The 23,901-nt window shown below is 44.6% G+C and overlaps 2 protein-coding genes across 5 annotated transcripts in view; one reads left to right on the forward strand and one right to left on the reverse strand.

Annotated features, from left to right (window-relative positions):
* PAMR1 (peptidase domain containing associated with muscle regeneration 1) overlaps positions 1–23,901 on the reverse strand; it is a 54,765-nt gene that overhangs the window by 29,318 nt on the left and 1,546 nt on the right. For both annotated transcript variants that reach the window (XM_002199633.7, XM_030274101.4), the window contains exons 2-5: positions 16,643–16,819; positions 15,765–15,893; positions 9,756–9,870; positions 4,254–4,471 (exon numbers count right to left, since the gene is read on the reverse strand). In XM_002199633.7, coding sequence (XP_002199669.5) covers positions 4,254–4,471; positions 9,756–9,870; positions 15,765–15,893; positions 16,643–16,819 — 639 coding nt within the window. The remainder of the gene's footprint in view (positions 1–4,253; positions 4,472–9,755; positions 9,871–15,764; positions 15,894–16,642; positions 16,820–23,901) is intronic.
* Positions 12,706–23,901, forward strand: part of LOC115495495 (uncharacterized) — a 31,802-nt gene continuing 20,606 nt past the window's right edge. For 2 of the 3 annotated variants that reach the window (XM_072929868.1, XM_072929867.1), the window contains exons 1-2: positions 12,706–13,930; positions 23,049–23,199. In XM_072929868.1, coding sequence (XP_072785969.1) covers positions 13,501–13,930; positions 23,049–23,199 — 581 coding nt within the window. In that variant the 5' untranslated portion in view covers positions 12,706–13,500. The remainder of the gene's footprint in view (positions 13,931–23,048; positions 23,200–23,901) is intronic. The other variant, XR_003960722.4, reaches the window with a different exon arrangement.

Genomic DNA, 23,901 nt, shown 5'->3' on the forward strand with positions numbered 1-23,901 from the left:
TGAGAAATATTTGGGGAAAAAAGATAATTGACACCAAGTTCAATTAATGTTTAGACCTCAGATTAAATTAAAGAAGTCTAATAGCAATCTACATTTTTCCTGCCATTCAACCCAAAGTTTAGGGATGAATTATGGGATCCATGGTTTTTGTGGGGTTTTTTTGTATTTTGGATCTTGTTGGTTTACATTTTGGGAGTTGCTTTGTCCCTGGGAAACTCTTGCATACCACAATCTAACAGTGATACATATCAAACTGTATACACCAGCATAATTGAATATCAGAATGTTTAACTGTGCATTAAATACCAGAAAATTCCATTGTGTAATAACACACACATTTTTTGGTGCCTGCTCTAAGAGGAGACGAGTCAATAGAGCTATTGTGGTATGGCATATCCCTTTGGCCAGTTTGAGGCAGCTGTTCTGGCCATGCTCCCTCCCAGCTTCTTGTTCAATTCCTCACTGGCAGAGCAAGAGAAACTAAAAAGTCCTTCATTTAGAGTAAGCACTACTTATCAATCACTAAAACATAAGTGTGTTATTATACAAAATCCAAACCACAGTATGGCCCCCTGAGGGACATCACTTGTCACTGATGTCCAATGGTGCATTGAGCTGTTGACCACCACCCTCTAGATCTGACCATTCAATCCATCGCTCATCCACTGAACAGGTCACCCAGAAAATCCATCTCTCTCCAGTTTAGCCAGAAGGATGATGTGGCCATGCCCAAAGGCCTTATGAAAGTCCATAGACATGACACCTGTAGCTTCCCTTGTGCACTGGTGTAGGCCCTCCACTGTAGAAAGCCACTAGATGGATCAGGCAGGACTTGTCCTCGGTGAAGCTGTTCTGGCTGTCCTGAATCACCTCCCTGTCCTCCCTGTGCCTTAGCACAGCTTTTAGGAGGATCTGTTCCCTGAACTTCCTAGGCACAAAGGTGAGGTTGACAGGTCAGTAATTTCTGGGGTCCTCATTTCTATCCCTTTTTAAAAATAGGGGCATTTTTATCTCTTTTGGAATCACCAGGGACTTCACCTAACTGCCATGACTTTTCAAATACCATGAAAAGTATTCTGACTTAGCAACAACATCAGCCAATTCCCTCAGGACTCTGAGGTGTATGTCATCAGGTCTCATAGACTCGTGTATGTTGAGGTTCCTCAGGAGCAACACTGATCATCTCTTATGGTGGGAAGGATTCACTGCCCCAGTCCTTGTCTTGCAGTCCCTCTGCTCAAGGAGTGTGGGAAGAGAGGTTGCCAGCAATGACTGAGTCAAAAGAGACAGGCTACAGCCCTCCCTGCAGCCAGAGCTGCATGGCTCCGTGTTTATGTGGCAGCCCTGCCTGGGTCATCACCTCCCTCCTGGTGTGTGCAGAGTACGTGGCTCCTGCTGAGGGGACACCACGGTTGGGCTCCCTCCCAGAGGGTGCTGACCCTGCCTGGGCTCCGCTCTGCAGCTGCAGCAGGACCTTGCCCTCCCTGTGCTCCCAAGGTACCATGAACTGCTGCATACCCTGGCTGCACCCTGGGCTGCTCTGAAAGGCATGGGGGTACAGAAGGGTGCTTGTTCTGGCACTGTGCAGATCTCTTCAGTACCTCCCACAAGCTGCTCAGGTGTCTCCCACCTCAGGAAAAGTCCCCATGTGCCAGGATCTGTCGCTGCCACCATATGGACCGACCTCAGAGCAGCTTCTCTCTGAGAAGGTTCTTATAATCCAGATGGCATGAGGTAAGAAATATATAGATGCCACATATAGATTTCTCTGGAGGCTTCATGTGGTGATGTAATTTATACATGGCCAGGCAATGAATATCTTCCATGTCTCATTGAAGATTAAGGCCTGAATAAGGACAGTAATTGTCAGATACTGTCCTTGAAAATGCCTGACACTAAAAACCACTAAATATTTTTTCTCTTTTAAGGAGTCTTAATTCCCTGGCTTAAGTCAAACAACAAGGGACAATACTATAGGCATTTAAAGCCACTAGCTTGGGTGCACAAAAAGGAAAGCGTTATTGAAAGTCAGTAACTGGCTTTCATCTAACTGGATCCAGCATATGTCTAATCCTTAAGACACTCTGATAGCTCCCCATCTGGCCTCCCATGCTTCTCATCTGAATTCTGTTCAGTGACTTCAAGTCACTCATGCCAGTTACTGGTTCCCATTTCACACTTGGCATGGGATGGGACCTAGCACCTGCTTCCAGACTAGGCAGCACAGCAGCTTGTGTGGTTTCATCCTTTAATAACTATACACACAGTGACCTTTCCTAAAGGAGATATAGGCTTTGCAGCTTATTTTGTATCATCAAGACCTTTCTGGAATTTGAATCAGTGATCTCTGTGCAGTCAGTGCCCCTACTTCAGCAAACTATGGCTTCTAAGCCAGTACAGAGCTCACAGGATGAGGAGGCAGAAAAAGAACGAATTCACTTTTGACATACTTCTTCAGTCCTTTCCACTACCCCACTAAGGCGCTGGGGATACCAGATCACCTTCATGTCCTATTCCACATCCTGTCAGCACTTCTGTTGCTGCTACTCTCATCTGCAGCGTAGGGAACTGCTTTAGTAAGCCCCATGAAATCTGTTCTGGGGACCTTGGCTCTTCCACAGTGCTGTGCACAGAGAGAAATTTCAGGGCAAATGCTTAAGTTTTCAATGTGCTGCCAGAGCTTTCGATCCTGTGCCGCCCCCACTTTCAATTCTATGCTGCCCCATGCACACTCTATTCTTCCCTTAAATGGTCCTGCTGGCCAGGTTAGTGCTTCACATAAAAAGACACTGGGAGTGTTTGAAAAGCCTTTCACTGCACTACACATTAGACCAGAACAGCCTCATAATAAAGTGCACAAATAGAGCTCCTCACAAACTCTGAGAAGCCCTTTACAATGTGCTCTGTGTGGATTACCACACTTGCAGCCTCACAGCCTCAGAATAATTACCACTCAAAATGGGGCGGAAATAAAGTGCTCAACAATATTCAAATACCGAGTGTTCCCTGCTGGGCAGAGAAAACAGAACCAATTCAGCTTGCACCATATGGAAAATGTTAGTTCCCTGAGTGTAGGCAGCCCTTATGCAACATAGCCCACGCCACACTCATTTGTTCTATATCACCTCTCCTGCTGTAAGCCCAGGCAAACTATCAATAGCTAACTGCTCCTGCTAACAGGTACTAAAGGTGACATTTGAAGAACAGGGCAGGCTGAGAAATGGCATAGGTGCTACATCCAGAAGTATGAACACTTCAGATTGCTAAATACACCTCTGATCGTTGTTAAGAGCTAGGTTTGTATGTTTATATAAGGATTATATAAACTAACTAAATTTCCTGAGCCAGATATAGCCTGGATGACCTCATGAAATGTGGGTCACCAGGGTGTACAGAAAGCAAGTTATGGTGAGTCATAGATCCTGCAGGGTTCATCTACGGCAAAGCAGCACAGTCTGATTAGCTTTCTGTGCCAGGAGTTCTGTAGATAACTTTGACCAAAATTCCTTACATAGCTAAACAAGGAAGACCCAGGATGAGTGTGGAGGCTGCCAGAAATCCAATGGCAAAACGATGAGCCAGCTACACTTTCAGTGCTATTTTGAAACTATGGAAAGCAAGGTAGGGGACTGAAGCACTGAGTAGTAACAAAACCAGTAATTCTGGAGCCCCACTTTTGTCATTCATAACACTGAGATCATCACAGAATAGGAAATGCCTCTTCATCTTTTTTCTTAAAGAAAATAATTTGTTCTTTGTACACACTTGGGGATATTTGTTTGTTTTGGTCTTGGTTGGTTAGGATTTTTTTAACTCCTAATGGTCCATATGCCAACACTTTCACTGAGTTATCTATGAGACTTTGCGTCAGGTTTTTGCTGCTTGAGACAATCACTCTGCTCCTGCATCCAGCATTGAGCAATTCTGCCACTGCAGATACACATGCCCCTTCCTCTACTTCCTCTGTGCTCTTAATTCTTCAATTCAAACAGAGAATTCACACAAAACAGCAGCTTTCCTCTGCTGGCTGATGTGCTTGTTCTTCACACAACTAGAAGGAATTCAGTCTTTTTTAGAAGAGCCTCACATTCACATGCCATCTGACAGCTTTTGAATCTTCCCCACACTGACTTTATGTAAGTTGCTGTTGGCAACACAGCATGAAAGTTTTTAATGAAGCAAAACAGGGAAAGAGATTAGTGAAATTGAATTAATGAGAATGAGTGGCCTGTTCCACTTTCAGATTATGTTACCTGTAATTTCTTCAAAGACAGCATGAAATCCATCAAAGTTCTTGGATCCATCAGACTGGAAGAGGACATGGAGTGAAGACCCAGTGCTTCGGATGGGAGGCGGCCTCTCATTTCCACAGAATTTCTTTATTATTTGACTGTCCAAATTGTCCCCATCACGAACCTCCACATAGTCATACTGGCACATATAGTCAAACTCCAGGCTCAGCATGGAAAATCTTGGGGAACAAGGACAAACTGTCAGACTGCTTACCTGTGTACCCTGAATACTATTTATTTGGGCATTTAGGTATTTAGGGCCTACCCCCCTCAGTGAATCAACAAGTCCCCTAACCACACAAAGACCCCTCACTCATCTCAATTTTTGCATCATGGTGCTTAGAAGCTGGCTCAGCTCTATACAGTTGCTCCATGAGAACATACAAGTATCAGAACAGTGAAGTCTAAGCTGAAGTTATACAGTCTATACACGTGCATCAGGTCCCTAACCATAATACAATGTCAGAACTTTCATCCAGGCTCAGGCACTACAGGGGGCATAGTTCTACTGTAATTTGCTAAAAATTGTTCTAATTGCCCTAAATAAAGTTCTAAGTACTGAAAGTTACAGTATAAAATAACAAGGTTCAAAAGCTGTTTACATTGTGATGTTCAGAAGTCAGCAATTAGGAATACAAGGAAAGCTTGGGGATGTAACAGAAGCAGAAACAGCCACAGAAACGGAATCAAAATACTACAGCACATTTTGCATTAGAAAGCAAAACGGTAGTAAATCCCCAATGTGTGGCACTTGCCTGTCTTTTGAGAGCAGAAATAAGGCACAGGAATTAGTGCAGAAGGGAAATACTTAAAGCCTTTTCCCACAATGTCTGCCCTTTCCTAGCTTCGATCCAGCCTCTGTGCAAGGCTTTTGTTCATTAACAGCCATGCTATATGCTGCCATTGGAATTCAGGTGGGCACAGAGCCAAAGCACCCCACCAGAATATGAACGAGAAACAGAAGGAGCAAGTGCCTCTAGAGAATGTGTAATGGTCAGGGGGCTGGGCTCAGCCTTGGTACAGCAGGAAAAGGAGAAGAAATGGGCCTGGGAGAGGCCATGCTGCTAACTGTTCAGCAGGATATTTTATAAATTAAACTCATTATGTACTTGGTCTTCCTGAAGATGCCTAACACTGCAGATGTGTATTTAGGATTACGCTGTATCTCCCACATTGCCTATTCCAGTGTGGGCCTAGCGGTTTGCAAAGACTGCATTTTCACACCAAAGAGGTGAGACAAATTTTGGATTTGCTCCTGGACCTCACAGTCTGAAAGGAAGAGAATTCTGAAGCCTGTTTCATACTCTTCTCATCTTGAGACTCAGGTGCCCATGTTTAGGAGGCCTCCATGTTCTTCCACCTTCCTTTGATAACTCATGAGCTTACTTAAGAGGCTTCTTCACTCAGTCACCTTTGTTCAGGTCATATGGCTGATTTTTGAACATCAGGAGTACACTACCTATAGAAAAATGACTAAGACATGTTAGGAAGCTGCACCAATGGAGCAGAGCCCCTCATTTTTTTCAGTCATCTGATGGAATGTAGAAGGGAAAACCAGCATCTTCTTTAAATATGCATTAGAGAGAGATAATTCAACTTTGCTTTGCACAAAATGCATGAGTTGAATTCTAGTTCTGTCAGTCCGTCAGAGACATCCTCATACGTATGAGGTTATACACTGCATTTTCAAAACATTCTTTCACCGGTGAAACATACCCCAGGGATTTACCCTTATGGAAGTTACAGAGCAATACAAATGAACCCACTCATCTTTGTCACACTTATCAGGCTACAGTTTATCCTGACACAATCCTAAAAATATTTTCTGGTTTTCTGAATTGGTACATTTCTGATTAAAATTAAGCATGTGTGCAAGCACAGAAGGAAAATTTCTGGAATGTCCAGCATGTATTGGAAGCAGTATTATTTATAGATGTAAAGGTAAACTTTGTCATGATATGTGTCCCTGAACAAAGAATATCAAGACATATGCACAGAAAATGATAGAACCATACACAGAATACTGGTTTTAATTGTTTGCTTTCTCTGTTTTAAAAAAATGATGAAAACAGAGTGGAAAATGTGAAAGGCATAGGGGTTCTGACTTGCATTTTATTTAACTTGGCAAAGAAGCACATACACTGTACTGACGACATGGGATCCTGTGATTGAGACTCAGAACTGGCAGGTCAGGAAACCTGCCAAAGCTTTTAAAAACCTCCTGGCTAGGGCTCAGCTGACAGGACCCTTTACACACTGTGAGGTCTATTGCTGTTTAAGCTTCAGGTATGCACAATCCAACAGATCTCAGTTTCCCCACCAGTGAAAGTGTAATTATATAATAATTCTCTTGGATATTATAAAACTAAGTATGTTAATTTTGTGCTACAGGTCATCAGATACAAAATGGAATGAAAAGTATTGTCTTGATTTCATCAGTGGCTGCAGCGGGCCTACATTGACCAACCCCTCTGAGGAAAGCTTCTAGCCAAAGGACATATTTAAAATTGCATTTCTGCTGAGACACTAAAGAAAAGAATTGAAAGTTGTGAATTACTTCCACTGTGGTATGACATCCTTGACATGACTCAGGCTGAGGGAGCCTATACATCACAACCCAAAAAAAAACCTAGGCTGGCAAAAAAAGCAGAGAAAACAAACTACCACCGCAACATGGACACTATTCATCAAAACAGCTCTCCTGAGCCAACCCCCAGAGGACTGCATGGCACAGCTTAAAGCAAGGGAAGATTTATCTGTGCTCCTGGGAGTTTTACTCTTCCTGCCCTATGTAAGCAAAGACAACCCCTTTGTTCGCCTCCTGTATTACGCTGTCCCCATCCCTGCCCTTGCAAGCCAGAGTGACAGCAAACAGGATTTGTGCACAGAGAGAATGAAAAAAGGAGTTCTTTTGTTGGCAGTTGTGCTGATTCAGCACAGTGTTGGCTGTGCATTACAGCTCTAAGCAGTTACCACCCACAGAGGGGATCAGCATGTTTATATGAAAATGCAGTGAAGGAAACGTGGATGGCAGACTCAGGAGGCAGGCTCTGTTGGTTAGCTTAGGTGAACCTGCCCTTATGTGTAGGAGTAGCCTAAAGGTGAAGTTTAAGTTAAATGTACATGTTTTCCATAATATCTAACTACTGAAGTATCTCAGTGGACAGCTCTGAGGTGGTGCATCTTGAAGATGTCAACTGATTGAGAACACACTACAGGGTTACCTTCTGTAGGGACCTCCTGTTCCATCTTTGCTATTCCTCTATGTCTACTGCAGGACTTGCAGGGTGGCAGGGTTAAATGTGGACATTCAGGAGAGCTCCTGATCTTTCACTGGGAGTGCTGTGTCATCTGCTGAGATTTCTAGGCATTCAGACATTAGGCATGATGATGGCATCAGGCTAAGCAAAGGGCTTTAGGATTCTCCAACATTACCCAGCTCAGATAAATTAGATGCTGATGACAGAAGTTTGGTAGTACAGGCTTCCCTCTTGGAGACCTTCACAGATGAAATGTAACATTATTTCACATCAAGGTGATACCTAGTATTATGTTTATTTGATTGCAGGAAGGATGGACATAGGGAGGAAGAGAAAGGCACTCTTGTGTTAAAGTTTTCCATCTTCTGTAACAGCAAAGTTGAACAATGAACTACCATGAACTGCATTGATCTCATGTGGCACATCTTCCTAGTCTGTGTGTGGGTGGCCCTCAGGGTCTAGAGTGGAGCTCTGATTCTCCAAAGAGTTAGTATATCTGTTAACTACAGCATTCCCCATTCTATTGCTTTGAAAACAGATTAGAGTCTCCTTCATGCAGCCACAGCAAGTTCTGCTCTTCAGTATAGTGTTCTTTGTAAAAATAACCTTTGGTCCCTTTCTTGCATCTTGTGCCTGACGCCATCTGGCTGTTAACACTTCATCCAGAGATAGGTGCATTCAACAGTTACGTGCAGGCACAGGATCCATTTCCACTCTCACATCCATCCCCACAACACTGAACACAGGGTGACACCTGTAGCTCTTGAAGCACTTTTTAAGCCTTCCAATTGTCAAAGCCCTCTTCAGAAATGTAGAAAAACATCACCTCCCTAAGCTTGTGCTGTGCAAATCATACACATCACCAACAATATCTCTTAAAAAGAAGGCAGATACAATTCATGCTGATTGACACTGATGCAAAGTTGTGCCATGTGGACATAAAACTCTTCCTCACAGCATTCTTCCTGTGTCTTCTGCACAAGGCTATCTAGGCTATAGCAGCTCATAACTGCACAATAGGCTTGCATTTGCAGGGCTGAGAAAGTGCATTAGTGTGGGAAAACCACAAGCTCGTCTTTTAAACTGATTTGTTGTTCTTCCTCCCATTAAGTTTCTCTTCAAACATATTTAAACTGTTTAAACATATTTTAATTGTTTATGTATCTGGTATAGTTTTTTGCCTGGGCTCCAAAGTCAGTGAAATATTGATGTGAAGGGTTAAACTATTCTTTTTATTATATTTGCTAGTGTGCTTCAAATACCATCCCCTGCCATACTTCCTGCTGTGCACATTTGAAAACATTATTAATTGCCCCAACAAGAGGCTCTCCTGCACTAGGCAGGAACTGTGAGCTTGAGTCCTTAGGGTTTGGATAACAGGTCTAAGCATACACAGCTCAGAAGAGCAATGACAGGACACTAGGACTCAGTCTTAGGCTGTGTGAGTGGAAGTTTAGGCTAGACATTAGGAAAAAATCAATCACTGAAAGAGTGATGGGGCATTGAAATGGGCTGCTCAGGAAGGTGGTGGAGTCACCATCCCTTAAGATGTTTAAAAAAAGACAGGATGTGGCACAGAGTGCCATGGTTTAGCTGATAAGGTGTTAGGTCACAGGTTGGACTTGATCTTCTCAAAGTGATCCTGTGATTATTTGACTTGAAGGAAAACCAATCACATCCTCCAGGCATAGGAATGGTGAGAGGAATAACTGAGGCTGACAGAAAACAAGGTTGGTGAAAAGAGTGAAAAAAAAAAAAAAGAGAGAGAAAAAATGAAGGCTAAATACAAGGTAGGACTCATGGGCAACTCCCTCCTTGCATGAGACATATAAAAAACATTCTTACATCTTTTCTTCAAAGAATGTCTTAGTTCAACCTGTTACAGCTTAGTTCAGAAAATATTGGGTGCTTTGCTGTCAACGTCTTGAAAACACCTCTAAAGAGACAGATTGTGCCCAATGTCTGAGAAACTCTTCTTAGCATCCGTCTGTCTTAAGTGGGAATTAAAAGCACAGCACTGATCTGTCCAGAGCCTGTCCATCACAGGCCAGACCAGGGGAAAGAGTTGTGATGCCAAATGAAAGTGGTTGCTACACCTTCACTGTCCCAGGGCTCGCTGCTGCTGATCTTCATTGACTCTTGGTTACCCACATATCCCAATGCCCACCTGAAATCAGTGCTGCTAAAAGTCAGTAGGACCCACCTTAACTCAATGTTAAATCCAGCTTGAACATGGATAGTCCATTCACATCGTGCATTCAGTGGGTAACCCTCCAGCAAAATCTGACCTCTAGAAGCCCGAAGAACCTGCCCACACCCTGGGGAGAAAAAGAAGAAAAAAGTTGTGTGAAGGACCTTCAAGAGACATTTGAAGAAAATATATGTAGAAATAACACCAGAAGAAGACAACAGAATGGCTCAGGAAGATACACTAGTTCTTACAAGGCAAGTAAGAACTACACTAGTTCTTACAAGTGTATAAAATACTGGGACAGCCACACAATGGTTGTAAAGAGTTATGACTATCCTGGAGTATTGTCTAGGCTAAGACTAAGAGTACCCCCAGGAAAGATGTAGTTGATTGCTTCTCCCTGGTTTGAAACGTAGTCCCATGAAACCCTTTCTTGCAGCTTTTGTCTCTCTGTTAATGAGCCAGCCTACGCACTGGGCTGATGCTCTAGCTCAGAACAGTTTTGATGGAGTCCATGCTGACATTTGCAACCACTGAAGCTGAGGAAGCTAGTGGGAAAGTGACAAAACTACAATGAACACCTGAATTAGCCCAAGTGAGCAAAAGAATGAGACAAAAAATCTGTTGCACCCAACATCATGGTTGCTAGTCCTTCATAAGGAGACTCTGGAAGGAAAAAGAGCTGATATATTCCTAGAGGACAAGTTTGTCCTCGGGATTCACTACATCATCCTTGCATTTTAATGCCACCGTGCCAATGAAGATACATAAACATCACAGCTCCTCTATCATCAGTGTGACACTGATGACTCAGTGTGACACATATAGAATATACAGCCCTTATCCCTTCTTTCAGGATCATTCTTATCCTTCCTCTAGTCTTGTTCCACTCTGCCTGTGCTGATCTCAGTTTTTCACCATACTATGGAATGTACTTCAGCACCAGGATAAGATGAAGTGCTCCAGTCATTTGTGCCCAATCTAAGAAAACCATCAGAGGACAATGAGCTGAACAAACAGCAGACAAGGTCACACCAGGGGGGAGCAATATCTTTTCATGACTATCCTGCAGCTGTCCCTAGGCATCTGTCCAGGGATAGTTGTCCTAATTCCTCATCTTGAATGCTGAACATTTTTAGCCCAGAGAGTTCTCTCACCTTCAGTAACCTCTCCCTTTTCCCCAGCTATAAAATAATTTTATTTTCGTCTGTGGAAGATGCAAAGTTGTTTAGTCATTTTTGCAAAGCTTACTGTGATTGGCACATGCACATCCTAGCAAAATGCACACTTAAATCACTGTGTACCAGACAGACATAATTTTTAAGTTCCTACTTTCCTGACTACATCTTTCTGAGTGGAGTCTTGCATATGGCTACATCCCCTGGTAAGCCTTCTGTTGCTTTGCTGGACTATGAGGCTGTATCTGTAAGACAAAAATTGCACTTCAGTCTAACAGCATCACCTAATCAGGAGAGTCTACACACCACAGATGAGGATAAGGAAAAAGCTGAATGACCCAAAAGACTTCCACAGCAATTCTCTCACTTCTTTTTACCTCTTCAGGCTGACAAAGCTCTGCTGCTTCCATCTGTTTCCCTAGAGAAACTCTAAGCTTTTAACCAGTAACCCAGGATGAATGTTTCCTACTGAAACAGAGGGTTTTAACACTCGCCTCCGGGCCCTTCCTTCCCAAGGGAGAAAGGGTGACAGTGACCTGATTTGGTCAGTAGTACTGAGCATCTGTAGTTCCCATTGATCATAGTGTCTGGAAATCAATCCTGCTGCATCTGGTCTATGGGGAAACATGAAGACTGCAGGTCAATTCCTCCTCTTTCTTCTTAAGAAAGTGTTGCTCAAATGAAATACCCTTTGTTCATTTACCCTCGGTTACCCTTAATTAAGCAGGACCCAAGGAAACAGAAATCCTGCTTAGAAGAGTTCCTCAAAAGTGTTTCATCCTCTTCTGTGACTCGCTCAGTTCCCCCTGTAAAAGGCGAGGATTAATGAGTGTGCCCAGCAACCACATTAGGATTCAAGGAGTACAGCAGGATCTGCTGTGGTGAAAATGATAATGCTCCTTCCCACAGCAAGAAACAGGCCCTTGTGCTGCCATTGGCTCCTGCCTCAAAAACAACCTGAGACAAAGCTGCTAGAAATCTTCAGAGGGTTTGACAGGGGGCTTGGACCACCTCAAAGAAAGTTTCCCTTTCGTCCTGAAGGGCTTTTGAGTTTTCGATGCCTTTAACAAAGGAAAGCCAAAGAACTGGTGCAAAGAGATACTTGTATGCACGGCATACTAAACACACTTCTCTGTTTGCCGTGGTACAGCCTGAACTCTCTGAACACTGGCGCCGAGGAAGTAGGTTTGGCCAGCAAAGCAGGTGGTCCAGGGACTAAAGAGAAGCCATTCAGTGACCATTTCCAAAAGAACGTTCTCAGGTTTACTCCCACCCTTCTCTGCACGAAACACCTTTGCAATCACATCAAATCTGTGCTCTTTAATCTCCAGCGCTTCTAGAAGTTAGGCTGACGCCCCAAACCAACAGTTCAATCGTATGTTGATCAAAAGGAGCCTCTCTCTTCCTATTCTAAATCTGCGGGAGACCTGGAAAGCTCTCAAAAATAATTTACATCATAAACACAAATGCTGGCAAATTCTGCCTCATTTACAAAAAAATAAACCACTTTGGCAGAGTATCAACATCCTTGTTCCGTTCCTGTTCCTGAAAAAAAGGCAGCTTTCAGGGCCACAGTAAGATTTCCTCCAAGGCTTGTTACTAACAGAGAATAAAAAAATTCAGGAGACCTCTGAGTTGTAGCCCACAGAGACCCATGGGTCTATGGAGGGAGAGGTCCTGAGACGACCTCTGGTAAGAACACATTATCTTCTGTTTGAGTGCTGCATCTTAGATGTGATGCTCCTTCAAAGGTCAAGATGATTGAAGAGAGGAGAAAGACAGTAGAAAGGTTTCTGCTATACAGAAACAGGCTGATATGGGAGGACAGCTGTCACTTATCACAACTTGTTGCTTCCTGTTGGTTGTTGGTCACCAGTATTATGTGAAACAGTATTGTTCAGAAAGTTTCAAGAACTACAAGTACTACAAGTACTCTTGTCTGGCACAGGGTCTACACTTGGACAGCAGAGCTGAGAACAGCTGCTAGAAAACACCACTTTCTCCTCTGCTTTGATGGAGCATGTGCTTTGAAGCGACGTTACAACTTGGGGCTGGCAAAAGCTGTTGGAGAGCAGGGTACAGAAGAAAGGGTTCTGCAGGGTCGGTTTTCTTCTGGTTTTAGAGCCTGATGTGCCTTCTAGATCATGATAATTCAATCCAAGAGAAGCCCCATTAGGAAATATCCTAGCAGCAATTAAATCTAGTCAGTGTGCTTATTTCCTAATAGCATTCCTTTGGCCTACACTATATTATTTACCAAATGATCTGGTATCCTTTGGTGGGTTTTCAGCCACATCCATGCTTCCAGCCATGCCAGCAGACACTATAAGCCTGACAGACCCATGGACCAGCCGGTCGCATGGCCCTCCATCATCACTGCTTTTGCTGGCAGTTCCCACAGATCTCTCCCGGGGGTTCACCCTGCACTGGCGAATGCCCTCAGCCCCTGAAGCGCTGCCGGGGGCTAGGCCCCGCTGTTCTCCCGGAGGTACCCAGCCCGTGCCACCCAGTACAGCGTCAATAGGCACTGATCCTGCCCGCAGACCCTCTGCATCTCCTCACGGCGCGCATCCCGCGGGATGACCGGGGCCTCACGGCGCGGCCTCACGGCGCGGCCTCCCGCGGGGCCCCGGCCGCCCCCTACCGCCCGTGCGGCGCCGCTGCCGCCGGGGCCCGCGGGGCCGGGGCTGCCGTGCCCGCCGTGCCCGCGGGGCCGGGGCTGCCGTGCCCGCCGTGCCCGCGGGGCCGGGGCTGCCGTGCCCGCCGTGCCCGCGGGGCCGGGGCTGCCGTGCCCGCCGTGCCCGCGGGGCCGGGGCTGCCGTGCCCGGGAGCTGCCTCAGCACGGCCCGGCAGCGCGGGGATGCTGCCGGAGCGGCGCTGGCCCTGCCGGCCGGCCCGGCGCGGAGCTGGCAGCGCCCGCCGGCCCCGGCAGAGGGAGACAGAGCCCGGCGCTCCCGCCCGGAGCTGCGCCCAGCCCCGGCGGCGCCGGCATTGGCCGTGTAGGACGAGGTAGGCGCATTACATCCCGCTATTACCGTGCTGGCGCTTCTTTGTGATTCTGGGGTTTCTTGGCCCTCTGCTGCTGGCGCGGCACCCAAGGGCTGGCTGCAAAGTTTCAGCTGTGATGCCCTACGTGGGTACCAAAGAGAGACGGCTCCTCCTGTGCTGTCCCAGCTGTGCTGCGTTAGCACATCCACGGCTCCGGCAGCCCGTGCCTGCAGGCATGCCAAGGCTACTTGCTGGCCGCCCTCCAGTGCCAAAGCCGCATCGCCGTGAGGCGCAGTCCAGCACCCATCATGGTTATGGGCTGCTTTCCAGTTCTCTGCATGCCTGAGCACACCAAAATTGAGATAGCCACAAAAGGGGAGCTCAGGATATGTGGGGTCACAACTATCCTGTGTGCCCACTTTAAGAGTGGAAGAGACAACAGCACTCACTGTCTAACCTTCCTACCCCACCTCTCAAGCACCACAGAAACACATGAAAGAGAATACAGCCTCAGTGTCACACTGCTTCCCTTAAAAGAGCAAGCAGTAGGAAAAACGTTATAAGACAAAGCTGTCCAAAATTTCGGTACTGCAAAAATGTCCAAGTAGACCTCTGTGTGAAGGTGTATTTGCTTCAATACAAGTTGGAAGTATAACCTGAAATATACAGTAGGCAACCAATGTATTCAGGCAGATGGAGGAAAAATTAGATGAGTGAATGACTCTTTCTTGGTTCTGCTTTTAAAGAAAATTCCAGAGAAGCTCCAGCATGCACGTAGAGAAAATGTGACTTTAAAGTGTTCTCAGAAATCACACTGTAAACAGCAAGGGACTCAGTTAATCAAATTCCAAAGCCTCAAGGTTGAGTTAGCTCTGTTGCTGAAACATGTGGATTCTCAGTATTCTGCTATTTGAAGCAATGATTTTATTTTGTATACTTTCACCTCCTGAATGGTCATGGGCAGTGTTGTGAAAGCAAGTTAAATTGTTGCTTTAATAACTAAGAGGACACAAGCCTAAGGTATGTAATACATTGGACAGAACAGAGTAGGGTAAGCACACTCTGCTTTTATCCCTTCCAGTGAAATATGAACAAAGAGGCAGTCTAAAAATTGAAAGAGAGCTTCATCTTCAGTGGTGGGAAATTAGTGAAGGAAATTCCAGTCTTAAACACTATTACGCTATTAAACACGAGTTAGCTGGTGGAATTCATTATTGAAAGACAGAATTGGGATTAACAATTTAGCAAAACTGAAAAGCAGGAGCTTTTGGACACTGTCAGAAACAAAACCTTTAGATATTGCTACCAGGGCTTGAAACACTCATTGTTGTGACAGATTATGTTGTGACAGAAGTTGCAAGACAGTGTTTTCTAGAGGCACCTTGCAGTGTGTTGAAGATGTGTGGCAGAGGAAGGAAACACTGGGATATCCTTGGGGCTGGCAGGGCTTGAAGGAGGACAGAGGGTAAGCTCTTTGATAAAGCTGTTGCCCTTGTAAATGTTTATGCTGGTGCTCAGGGTCTATGATGACATGCATCCAAGAAATGCAGATTACAGAAGATTTCCGGAGTCACGGTAGTTAAAGTTTAAAAATAAACCAAACCCAAACAGACATTTAGTAGTGTTCTAACTCACCATGACATGAGGCCAAATCCAATTCTTCTCAGACAAGCACTAGGAGAGAAGCTTTTTTCCTAATTGTAGATCTGCTTACTGCCTGGTTGTGTTTGCCTTCTGCTTGTGCCCTTTGCAAGAGTTACTGTACAGGAATAGCTGGAAAGGCACAGCATGGCCCTGGCTCTGTCCCATCACTCCCTGTCCCTGAAATCCCTCCCTGCCCGTGCAGGACACTTACTCATGCAGTCCCCTCCATACCAGCCAGCTCTGCACTCTGCACAGTAGATTCCCTTGATGTAGAAGTCGTCAAGCGTCCCTCCCCAGGAGCCGTTGCGACAGGACTTGCAGTTCTCAAAGATGGTGCAGCCTAAAACAAGAGCCACTGTGTTAGATGAAAGCCAAGGTGGATTGTCCTGCAGGAAGAGGAACAGCCTCTCTATCTTTCCACAGAAAATGTCAATGACGTTAATGACTGTGAAGGTGCTGACAGCTTTCCCGCTGGGAACCATACCCAACCTCCCCGCCCTAGGCAGCTCAGACTGACATTTGGAACCAAACCCCTGGTCTGACTTGCCCAAACCTCTAAATCTCATTGCTCCAACTGTAAATGCCTCTCTCAGGAGTCTGCATGTGTGTGCTGTCGCCACTTGGGCCCAGCCTCAATGATTCTGATGACTTCCAAACTGGTCCTAGCTCCTCCTGCTCTCTCCTCCTATCGCCTTTCACTTTTCTTTTTCCTCCTTGCTTGTGGGACTTCCAAGTTATCTTGCCTTTTTTTGCTTTGGGGATGCAAATCAACCAAGAGTACCACCAAAACACTCCTGGTGCGAAGCCAGCTATAGTGTCACCTTTGGCAGCTTCCAAGTCTGCCCAAGACATGCTACAACACTGCTAGTAGAAAGTGTTGGGGTTTTTGGCCAGTAATGCTGCCTGCTTTGAGGAAACCTTGCCAAGTGTCTTGCTGCTGTCAGCTGAGTGGCAGATGAAGTTCCTGAGGAAATGCAGGACATTCCCATGCCTCAGTGAGATGTGCTTGTTCACTACTGCCCTGCCCAGCATCTGCCATGGTGCCTTGGTCAAAGATTTGGTGTGAACACAGCATAGCCACAAACATACCTGGGTGGATTAAACAGGAGTCACATTCATTCTCCTCGTTCCTGCAGCAGGGAATGGTGTAGCCCACTCTTTCTTTCTGTCCTGGGCAGATGCACTCGATTTGGTCATATTCACAGCATTCCCGACACATGATATTCCACTCAGCTCCTGGGCAGTTTTCATTGATCACAGTGTACTCTGTAGAGAATGGAGAGGAGGACACATGGAAATAATCCATTATCTGATGAGGACTGGCAGGATCTATTATCCACTGGTTTGTTAGATCATGAATAGCATCAGGCTGGCCAAGGTCTTCAGCCCAGAAACACCCAAACTGCATGGCAACATGCACCTGAAATGCCAGTGTGGTTTGCATGTCTAAGGAACACGCAGAAGTTTCACAATGCCAGCCAGAGGAACAAAACAGACCGGAGGGAAGGAATAAGTTTGCTTTCTCTGCAAGGCCTTCCCACTTTTGTGCTGAGAAAAATACCTTTAAAAAGCCTCAGAGGATGATATCACGTGAGAAGGTTTCTTCAGATTGCAGGACAGATTTAAAACATCATCTATAGTATAGATTATTTAAACTATGATAGTAAGTTTTGGTTGTCTTTCTGCTTGTGAATTTGCTATTCTTGAAAACTAGGGGGCCCACCAGGAAAGGCTACTTTTCAAGTTGGATTTTAGCTGGTTTCACTCCCTATTTTCACCCAGAAGCACATGTTGTTACATTTGACTTCACTGCCAAAAGAAACAAGATTTTTTGTTATTTTTAAAGGTTTGTTTTGCCTGGCATTTCTAATATGGTAACATCTTTCTATGTGTTTATTTAGCATAACCTCATATGATATCTAAGCTGTGCTGGAAGTACCCTTTTAAGAAACAACCTCAGACTGTGACTCAGGACTGCCACAATAAGTGCAGATCCTGTCTTTCCTGCAAGTGTGCTGTCTAAATTCTACAAAGAGAGATCCAAGGAGTGCACAGAGCTGTCAGCATGCCTTCTAAGCGGCTGACAGCCCTGATGACTGCTTTCATGGTTTTTGATAGTAAAAAGAGAGAGCAGACTAGAAAGATGAGACATGAAGGAAACTTAATGAGACTAGCTCTTTTTTTTCCCTTCTATCATCCTCTTTTTTTTTTTTTTTTTTTTTTTTTTTTTTTAATTGTGGTTAGGTAACAACCTTTTTTCTTGTGTATTAAACTCTGAGTCAACAGGTTGCCTTGTCATGAAACAAGCCATAGATCTCTAAGGTGAAACTCCCATCTATGCTGTACCTGTCTCCCTTCTCACCCAACTGTTTTTTGTTTCATTGTCATTAATGACCTAATTACGGTGCCTGCTGGAGCTCCTTACCACTGAGTCTTGCTGCTCTGTCTCACTTGACCCTCCATGACCTCATGAAGCCTGGTTGCTGGAAGCTTATCTTCTCCCCTAATGATTTTTACTGACTCCATAAAAAAAAGACCACCAAACTGTTTCTTTTTTTTTTCCCTTTGGCTGGGAAATGAAATCCAGCCCTTTGTGCTCCTCAGAACTGAGCATTTCCCTTGTCCCTGGTCTACTGACCAGGGAGAGTCTGCTGCTGCTCTAAGTTTAGGAATGAGGCTGCTGTTTGTGCTGAAACCTTTCCTTCCCACCTCTCTGCCCCTATAATCATTCCAAAAAGAAAAAGCTGTTCCTTCCATCCAATAAGATTCTGTACTTTTTTTATTCTAGTAGTGGAATCTTGCATTGAAATAATCTTAGTGTTCAGCAGTTATACAGTTGAACAGTTTTTGCCTGTAGATCTTGACATGCTTTACAAAGTTCTCTTTCCAGATAGGAAAATGAAGCACAAGGGAGGTGAAGTGACTTTGCTCAAGGTCCCAGGGAAAAACAATAGTAGAGTCAGGAATTAAACTCATGCCTTCTAATTTCCAGAATGGCAGTCAATCATCCTGGCCAGGCTGGAGCTTCTTAACCTATGGCTATTATTCCTTTTTAATTAAGCCTTTTATCTATGAATTGTATCTGATTCAGATTCCAGAGAAAATTAATTACACACATCTAATTATCTCTGTAGAACTGACACTCAGTTTGATACATCTCACCATACAAGGCAGACAATAGCTGTGTCTCTGGTGTATGGGGTGGGGGTCTCACTCCTTCCTGAAGCAGTACTCTTTAAATGACTAATAAATAACTACCCAACACTCAGAGCTTTTGTAAAGCATGCTTTAAATTCTCAGTTTTCTAACTCAAGATAGAAATCTAATTTATCTCAAGCTTACTAAAGCCTACTAATAAAGTGGATATATTATTCATGGGATTTTTTTTTTGTCTGTAAAATGATCCAAATATTCACAGGCAAATTTACATTGGGGTGACAAAGGAATGTCACCATCCTTGCAGGAACTCAAATCCTGGCAAGATAAGGCTGTGAGCAACACAACTTTCAAGTTAGCACCAAGACATGGGCTGGACCAGGTGACATCCAGAGGTCCCTTTCAACTTAAATTACTCTATTCCTCCCTAAAATATTACACATGTATTTGTTTGTAAGTAGAGTGTGAATGTGTGCATATGCATATTTATTTTCATATGTTGAGCTCATGTACACAACAGAGCCAAAAACCAGAGGCCACATTTATTCTTGGTGGATCAAATGTGTGTATTTGTAGAATAAGTTGACCTTGAGGTAATATTTAGTGGTAAGAAGGGAGCGGCTGATACCGGCCCTTATAAAATTGTAGAAATATACTTGCTGCCACCTAGAAATGCTGTTTGCTCACTTCTTTTGTCTCAGCTTAGACAATGAAAATAAACTGTCGTTTGACTTACTGACAATTTAATTTCCTTTCAGGTTCTCAATTTCTGCAGTTTGGGCAATTTATATAGCCTTGACAAGGAAATATGTGGATTTGAGATTTCTTTAAGTAGCCATTCTAGGATTTTCTTCACAGAAATCATGGAATCTATTATTTTGAGGCTCTGTAGGAGCTATTCTTTAAAGAAATGATTGAAGAGTTTATGCAGCCCTTTAATAGTAGCGCGATCCCTTTTATTTTATCTCTGGGCTACTGAATAAAAGGCAAATAAAGCCTTTGCCTCAGACGTTTAAGAGGGATATGCAGAGAGTCACTTATGTGTGTAAGCAATGTTTGTTTGTGTGGCTGAGCTCAGCCTGTGCTCCAGGGACACAGAGGCATAACCCTGCTCCCCCTTGTGTGTTTGGGGATGGGCAGCCACTGGCAGCTCCCACACACACACTTGGCCATTATTACCCCAAAACAGAAGAGAATGAGGCAGAGAAAAGTGGGGGAAGATTTATTGACTGAGTAAAATGCTGAAAGCAAGGTCTCGGCCAGCTGTGGTAGAGATAATTGTGGGGTGTTTTGTGAGCTTCACTTTGATAATCTTCCAAAGCAGGCAGTCTGGCTTGCAGGCAGTGACTGTGTCTTTGATTTTGGGACAAGCTGGAAGAAGCTGCTTGACAACCCATGCAAAATATTTAACTGCAAAGAACAAACAAGACTCTGGACAGCAAATAAACAGTGGATTAATTTATGAGATTTTAATGATGGAAGAAAAGCCCATTAAATCCAGGCATAAACAGCTCACATGGGAGCAGCTCAAGACCATGGAAACGAAGCAAGAAATGCCTGTGTTGAAAACACGCAAACATCCAGGGCATGTGCTGAAGGGAAGACCTGCTTGGCTCAGGAGCCTGGCACAGCCAACACAACACTTCACCTGATGCTTTGGGTCCAGCCTGAGCAGGACTGTGAGGTGGGAGATCAACATTTTCAGGTTCAGATTGCAGCACATTCATGCCTGGCTACTTACATCTGCACCTAGCTAGACCTAGTCCCTACAGCATGTCAGATCCTAGAGGCTGTCAGTGATGGGTTTTGTAGGACACCAGTTGGAGGCGATGCTCCCAGACAATGTTCTCTTTGTTGGCAATATCAGTCCAACAACAATTCCCCTCAGTGATGCTGCTGCCTTCCCTCATCCCCAGGGCTGACATCAGGCTTAAAGCCTTGGTGATTCAGGAACAGATTCAAAAGCACATTGCTGCCTCAGGGGTGGGTCAGGCTGCTCATCGTGGTGAAATGTCAGGTTCAGGTGACTAAACTTTTGCCGTAGTGAATTTGTATATGATAGATACCTGGCTAGATGGAAAGGCATTTCTGCTCTGAAGATCTGAGAGCTGGGAAATCCGTGTAGCTAAGAACTAAGGTGAATTGAAGCAAGCCCAATTAGACCAATTATCTTTTGTGTCTTCCACTTCTTTGGAAGAATGAGAATTTTTTAGAGTACAGTCACTTTAAGCTGATATGAGCCTGTGCTGCTGCTGAGATGGGACATTTTTTCTGCCTCCTCTCCCTGACTTCCCATTCCCATCCCTGTATTTGTGCTGACAGTAGCTGCCATGTGAAGGCATCAGACAACTGATTGAGAAAAAAAACAATTTGCCATATTTGTCCTTGGATGGAACTTCCTATGCTACAAGTCCATTTTGTTATCCTGCAAAAGTTTTCCTTCCATGCCTAGTTTATCCATCAGTACATTGGCAAACACTACTTAAGCTCAAAGAAATATTATTTTGAATTGCTTTGAAAAGTGCTATGTGCAGTAACAGTGCAGTGTAAGTAAGACCAGATACAAACAGATAGATACATCTCTAGAATTTGAGTCCATAGAGGATGACTTTGAAAGTGATTATTTAAACATTTTGTGTTCCACAGATGAGAACATGCCCCTTTGTATTTGATTTAATCTTTATTTTTCAACATGCTGCTCAAAAACTACTGTATTGAAGAAAAAAGCAGTCAGATTTGAAGGAGCAATTTCTTAAGTCTGTTAGTAGGGAATGTTTGGCCATGTAATAATTCTGAAAGGATTCTTTAACTTCTCATTAAAGAAAAGCCAGTTTCAACAGAGATGAAACCTAGCAGCAGCTTACAGTTTCTTTAGGTCTGTCTCATTTTTCTGCTCCTTTCTTACTTGGCTCTACGGCCATTGTACAGATATGCAAGCTGGTGTATCAGGTGTGATGCAGCGATCAGGTGTGTGCACATTGACAACAGGAAATGCTCTTGAGTGCAACACTGGCTGAAACAGTGGCTCCATTGTGATGAAAGTAAAATTCTCCATTTGATTTCAGTGAGGCCAAGAGGAAGACGCTTTGGAAGGGGAGAGGGATGTTCCCTATAAGAGACTTTTACTGTGGCTCTTGGAAAATGAGGTACCCCAAACCCTTAATAATAAAGGAAAGTGCAGGTCTTTATTGTTAACCTTTTTGCCTCCAATAAACTACTGTGCAAATTATGTCTATTTGTCTCTTTGATGTGTTAAGAGGATGAAAGGGATAATGCTGTCTCTAAAACCACTTGCTTCTCTTTAGAAATTATGTACCTATTACTCTTTTCAGCGGCTGGGCTAATTAAAAGAGGAGGTAAAATACATCCCTGTTTTAGTTTTACTCAGTGTGCTTACTTTACAGTCACAGACATTTGCTGAATAATTAGACTGCTGCTTCTACAGAGTCAGTTAGCATCCTTTTCTGCCTGTACTGTGTGCTTTCACACAGTGGCAAGTGGGGACGGGCAAAAAGAAAGGATCTCTATTTTACAAAAGAATCAAAGCCAGTGGAAAAACACAGGAGGAAATCTACAATACTAAGTGGAATCTGCCCACTTCATAAATGCACACTAATTCAACTATCTTTTTAAAATATCCTTCTCCTTTAGTTTCTTCTCAGTGTTTATTGACCTGGCATTTGTGATCTTATTATTGGAACTGTGGCCTTGTGGCTTCATTTGAGAAAAGCTGTGGCAGGAAGAAATAGCCAGGTTAAGGCTTTTCAGAGGTTGCCACATCACCCTTTAGGCTTCAATTCTCTCTGGAACAGAGGATCATATTCTGAGCAGAAAAATTGTACTAGTATGATCAGGAAGAGAATTTGTCTTCTCTGTGCTGCAAGACAAGGAACAGGAGCAGGTAATGAATGTAGAACTTTTGAGTAAGTGACAGCATTGATGATGTTAGACTTCTGCAATAGGGGAGAATGTTTGGAAATCTGCAGAGAAGCAGCAGCTGCAGTACTGAAATTCATGACCACATAACATGAGAATGTGCTCGTGTCCTAAACGTAGAGGAGTGGCGCTGGACCTGTCTTGAGGACTTGCCTCTTGTAATTGTGTGAGACCCACAACACGTTGACAGCTTAACTTGAAGTTAATGTTGCCCAGATAGACAGGCAGCAGCAACCCTCCTCAAATGTTAGTCCTTACAGCTCCCGTGGAGTGTGTTGTCCAGCCCTAACCAAGGACTGAAGATGCTCTCGGTCTGCCAGGCCTCTGTCCCTGCTGATGGCTTGCCTCTCTGCCCTGTGGCCTTCCTTCCAGTTTGCCCCTCACTACGTCCCTATTCTTGCAGGAGGGAGAGGGGCACCCACACGCCCAAGGGAGGTCCTGCTGCTGTCCTGTGATGGTCAGGCATCCTTCAGGCTGGTGGAGAGAAAAATCCTGGGCATTGGCAGGCTTGCCGGGACTCCTGGGAGCTACTTGAAGAGACCTCAGGGTCAAAAGTGAGTAACCCCAGCTTTTTTTCCAAAATAAAAAGCAAGTTTCTTTCTCTTTGTCCATGCTAGAAACATAAACATGTGAACTGAAGTAACCCATTTGCTAAGATTGAATGCATCTGGATGTGTCTGAGTGCATCTGGCCTTCCCTTCTCTAGACAGAGGCTGGAGGGGGAGGGGAAGAGAGGTTGGGAAGGGTTTAGATAGGCAGAAACACACAAAAACACATATATTTTTAAGGAAACATGAGTCACTTGCACTCCAAGTTTATTCCAAAAAGTAAATTCCCAGACCGCCATGACTCCTGCCCCCAGCTCTCGAGGCAGGCCCTGTGCAACTGGGTGTGATAAATATGGATAAAAATTGGATACATCTGTGGGGAGGAGACAAAACGCTATTTTCCAACCTGCCCTGACATGTTAAGGCCACTGCACTCCTGAATCGCTCCCCTGTCTCTGAGAGCCCCTCCTGCTGTGGCTGGAGGGGGCTCCTGGCCCCTCATGCTGCCAGCTGTGTGCCCAGCGAGAGCCAGCAGCTGCTCCAGCAGCAGCAGGGCAGGGGGAAAGGGGGACAGGGGGCAAGGGGGACAGCTGATGTCCATGTGTCCTGCAGGCTCTTCTCACGCTGCTCCTGGTGTGCAAGGGGTGGGTGTTGGGGGAATCAGCACCCTCCCTCCAAAGCCCACAACCCTTGTGTCCCACTGGCCAT

Source organism: Taeniopygia guttata, chromosome 5, assembly GCF_048771995.1.
Source record: "Taeniopygia guttata chromosome 5, bTaeGut7.mat, whole genome shotgun sequence".
NCBI classification, from domain to species: Eukaryota; Metazoa; Chordata; class Aves; order Passeriformes; family Estrildidae; genus Taeniopygia; species Taeniopygia guttata.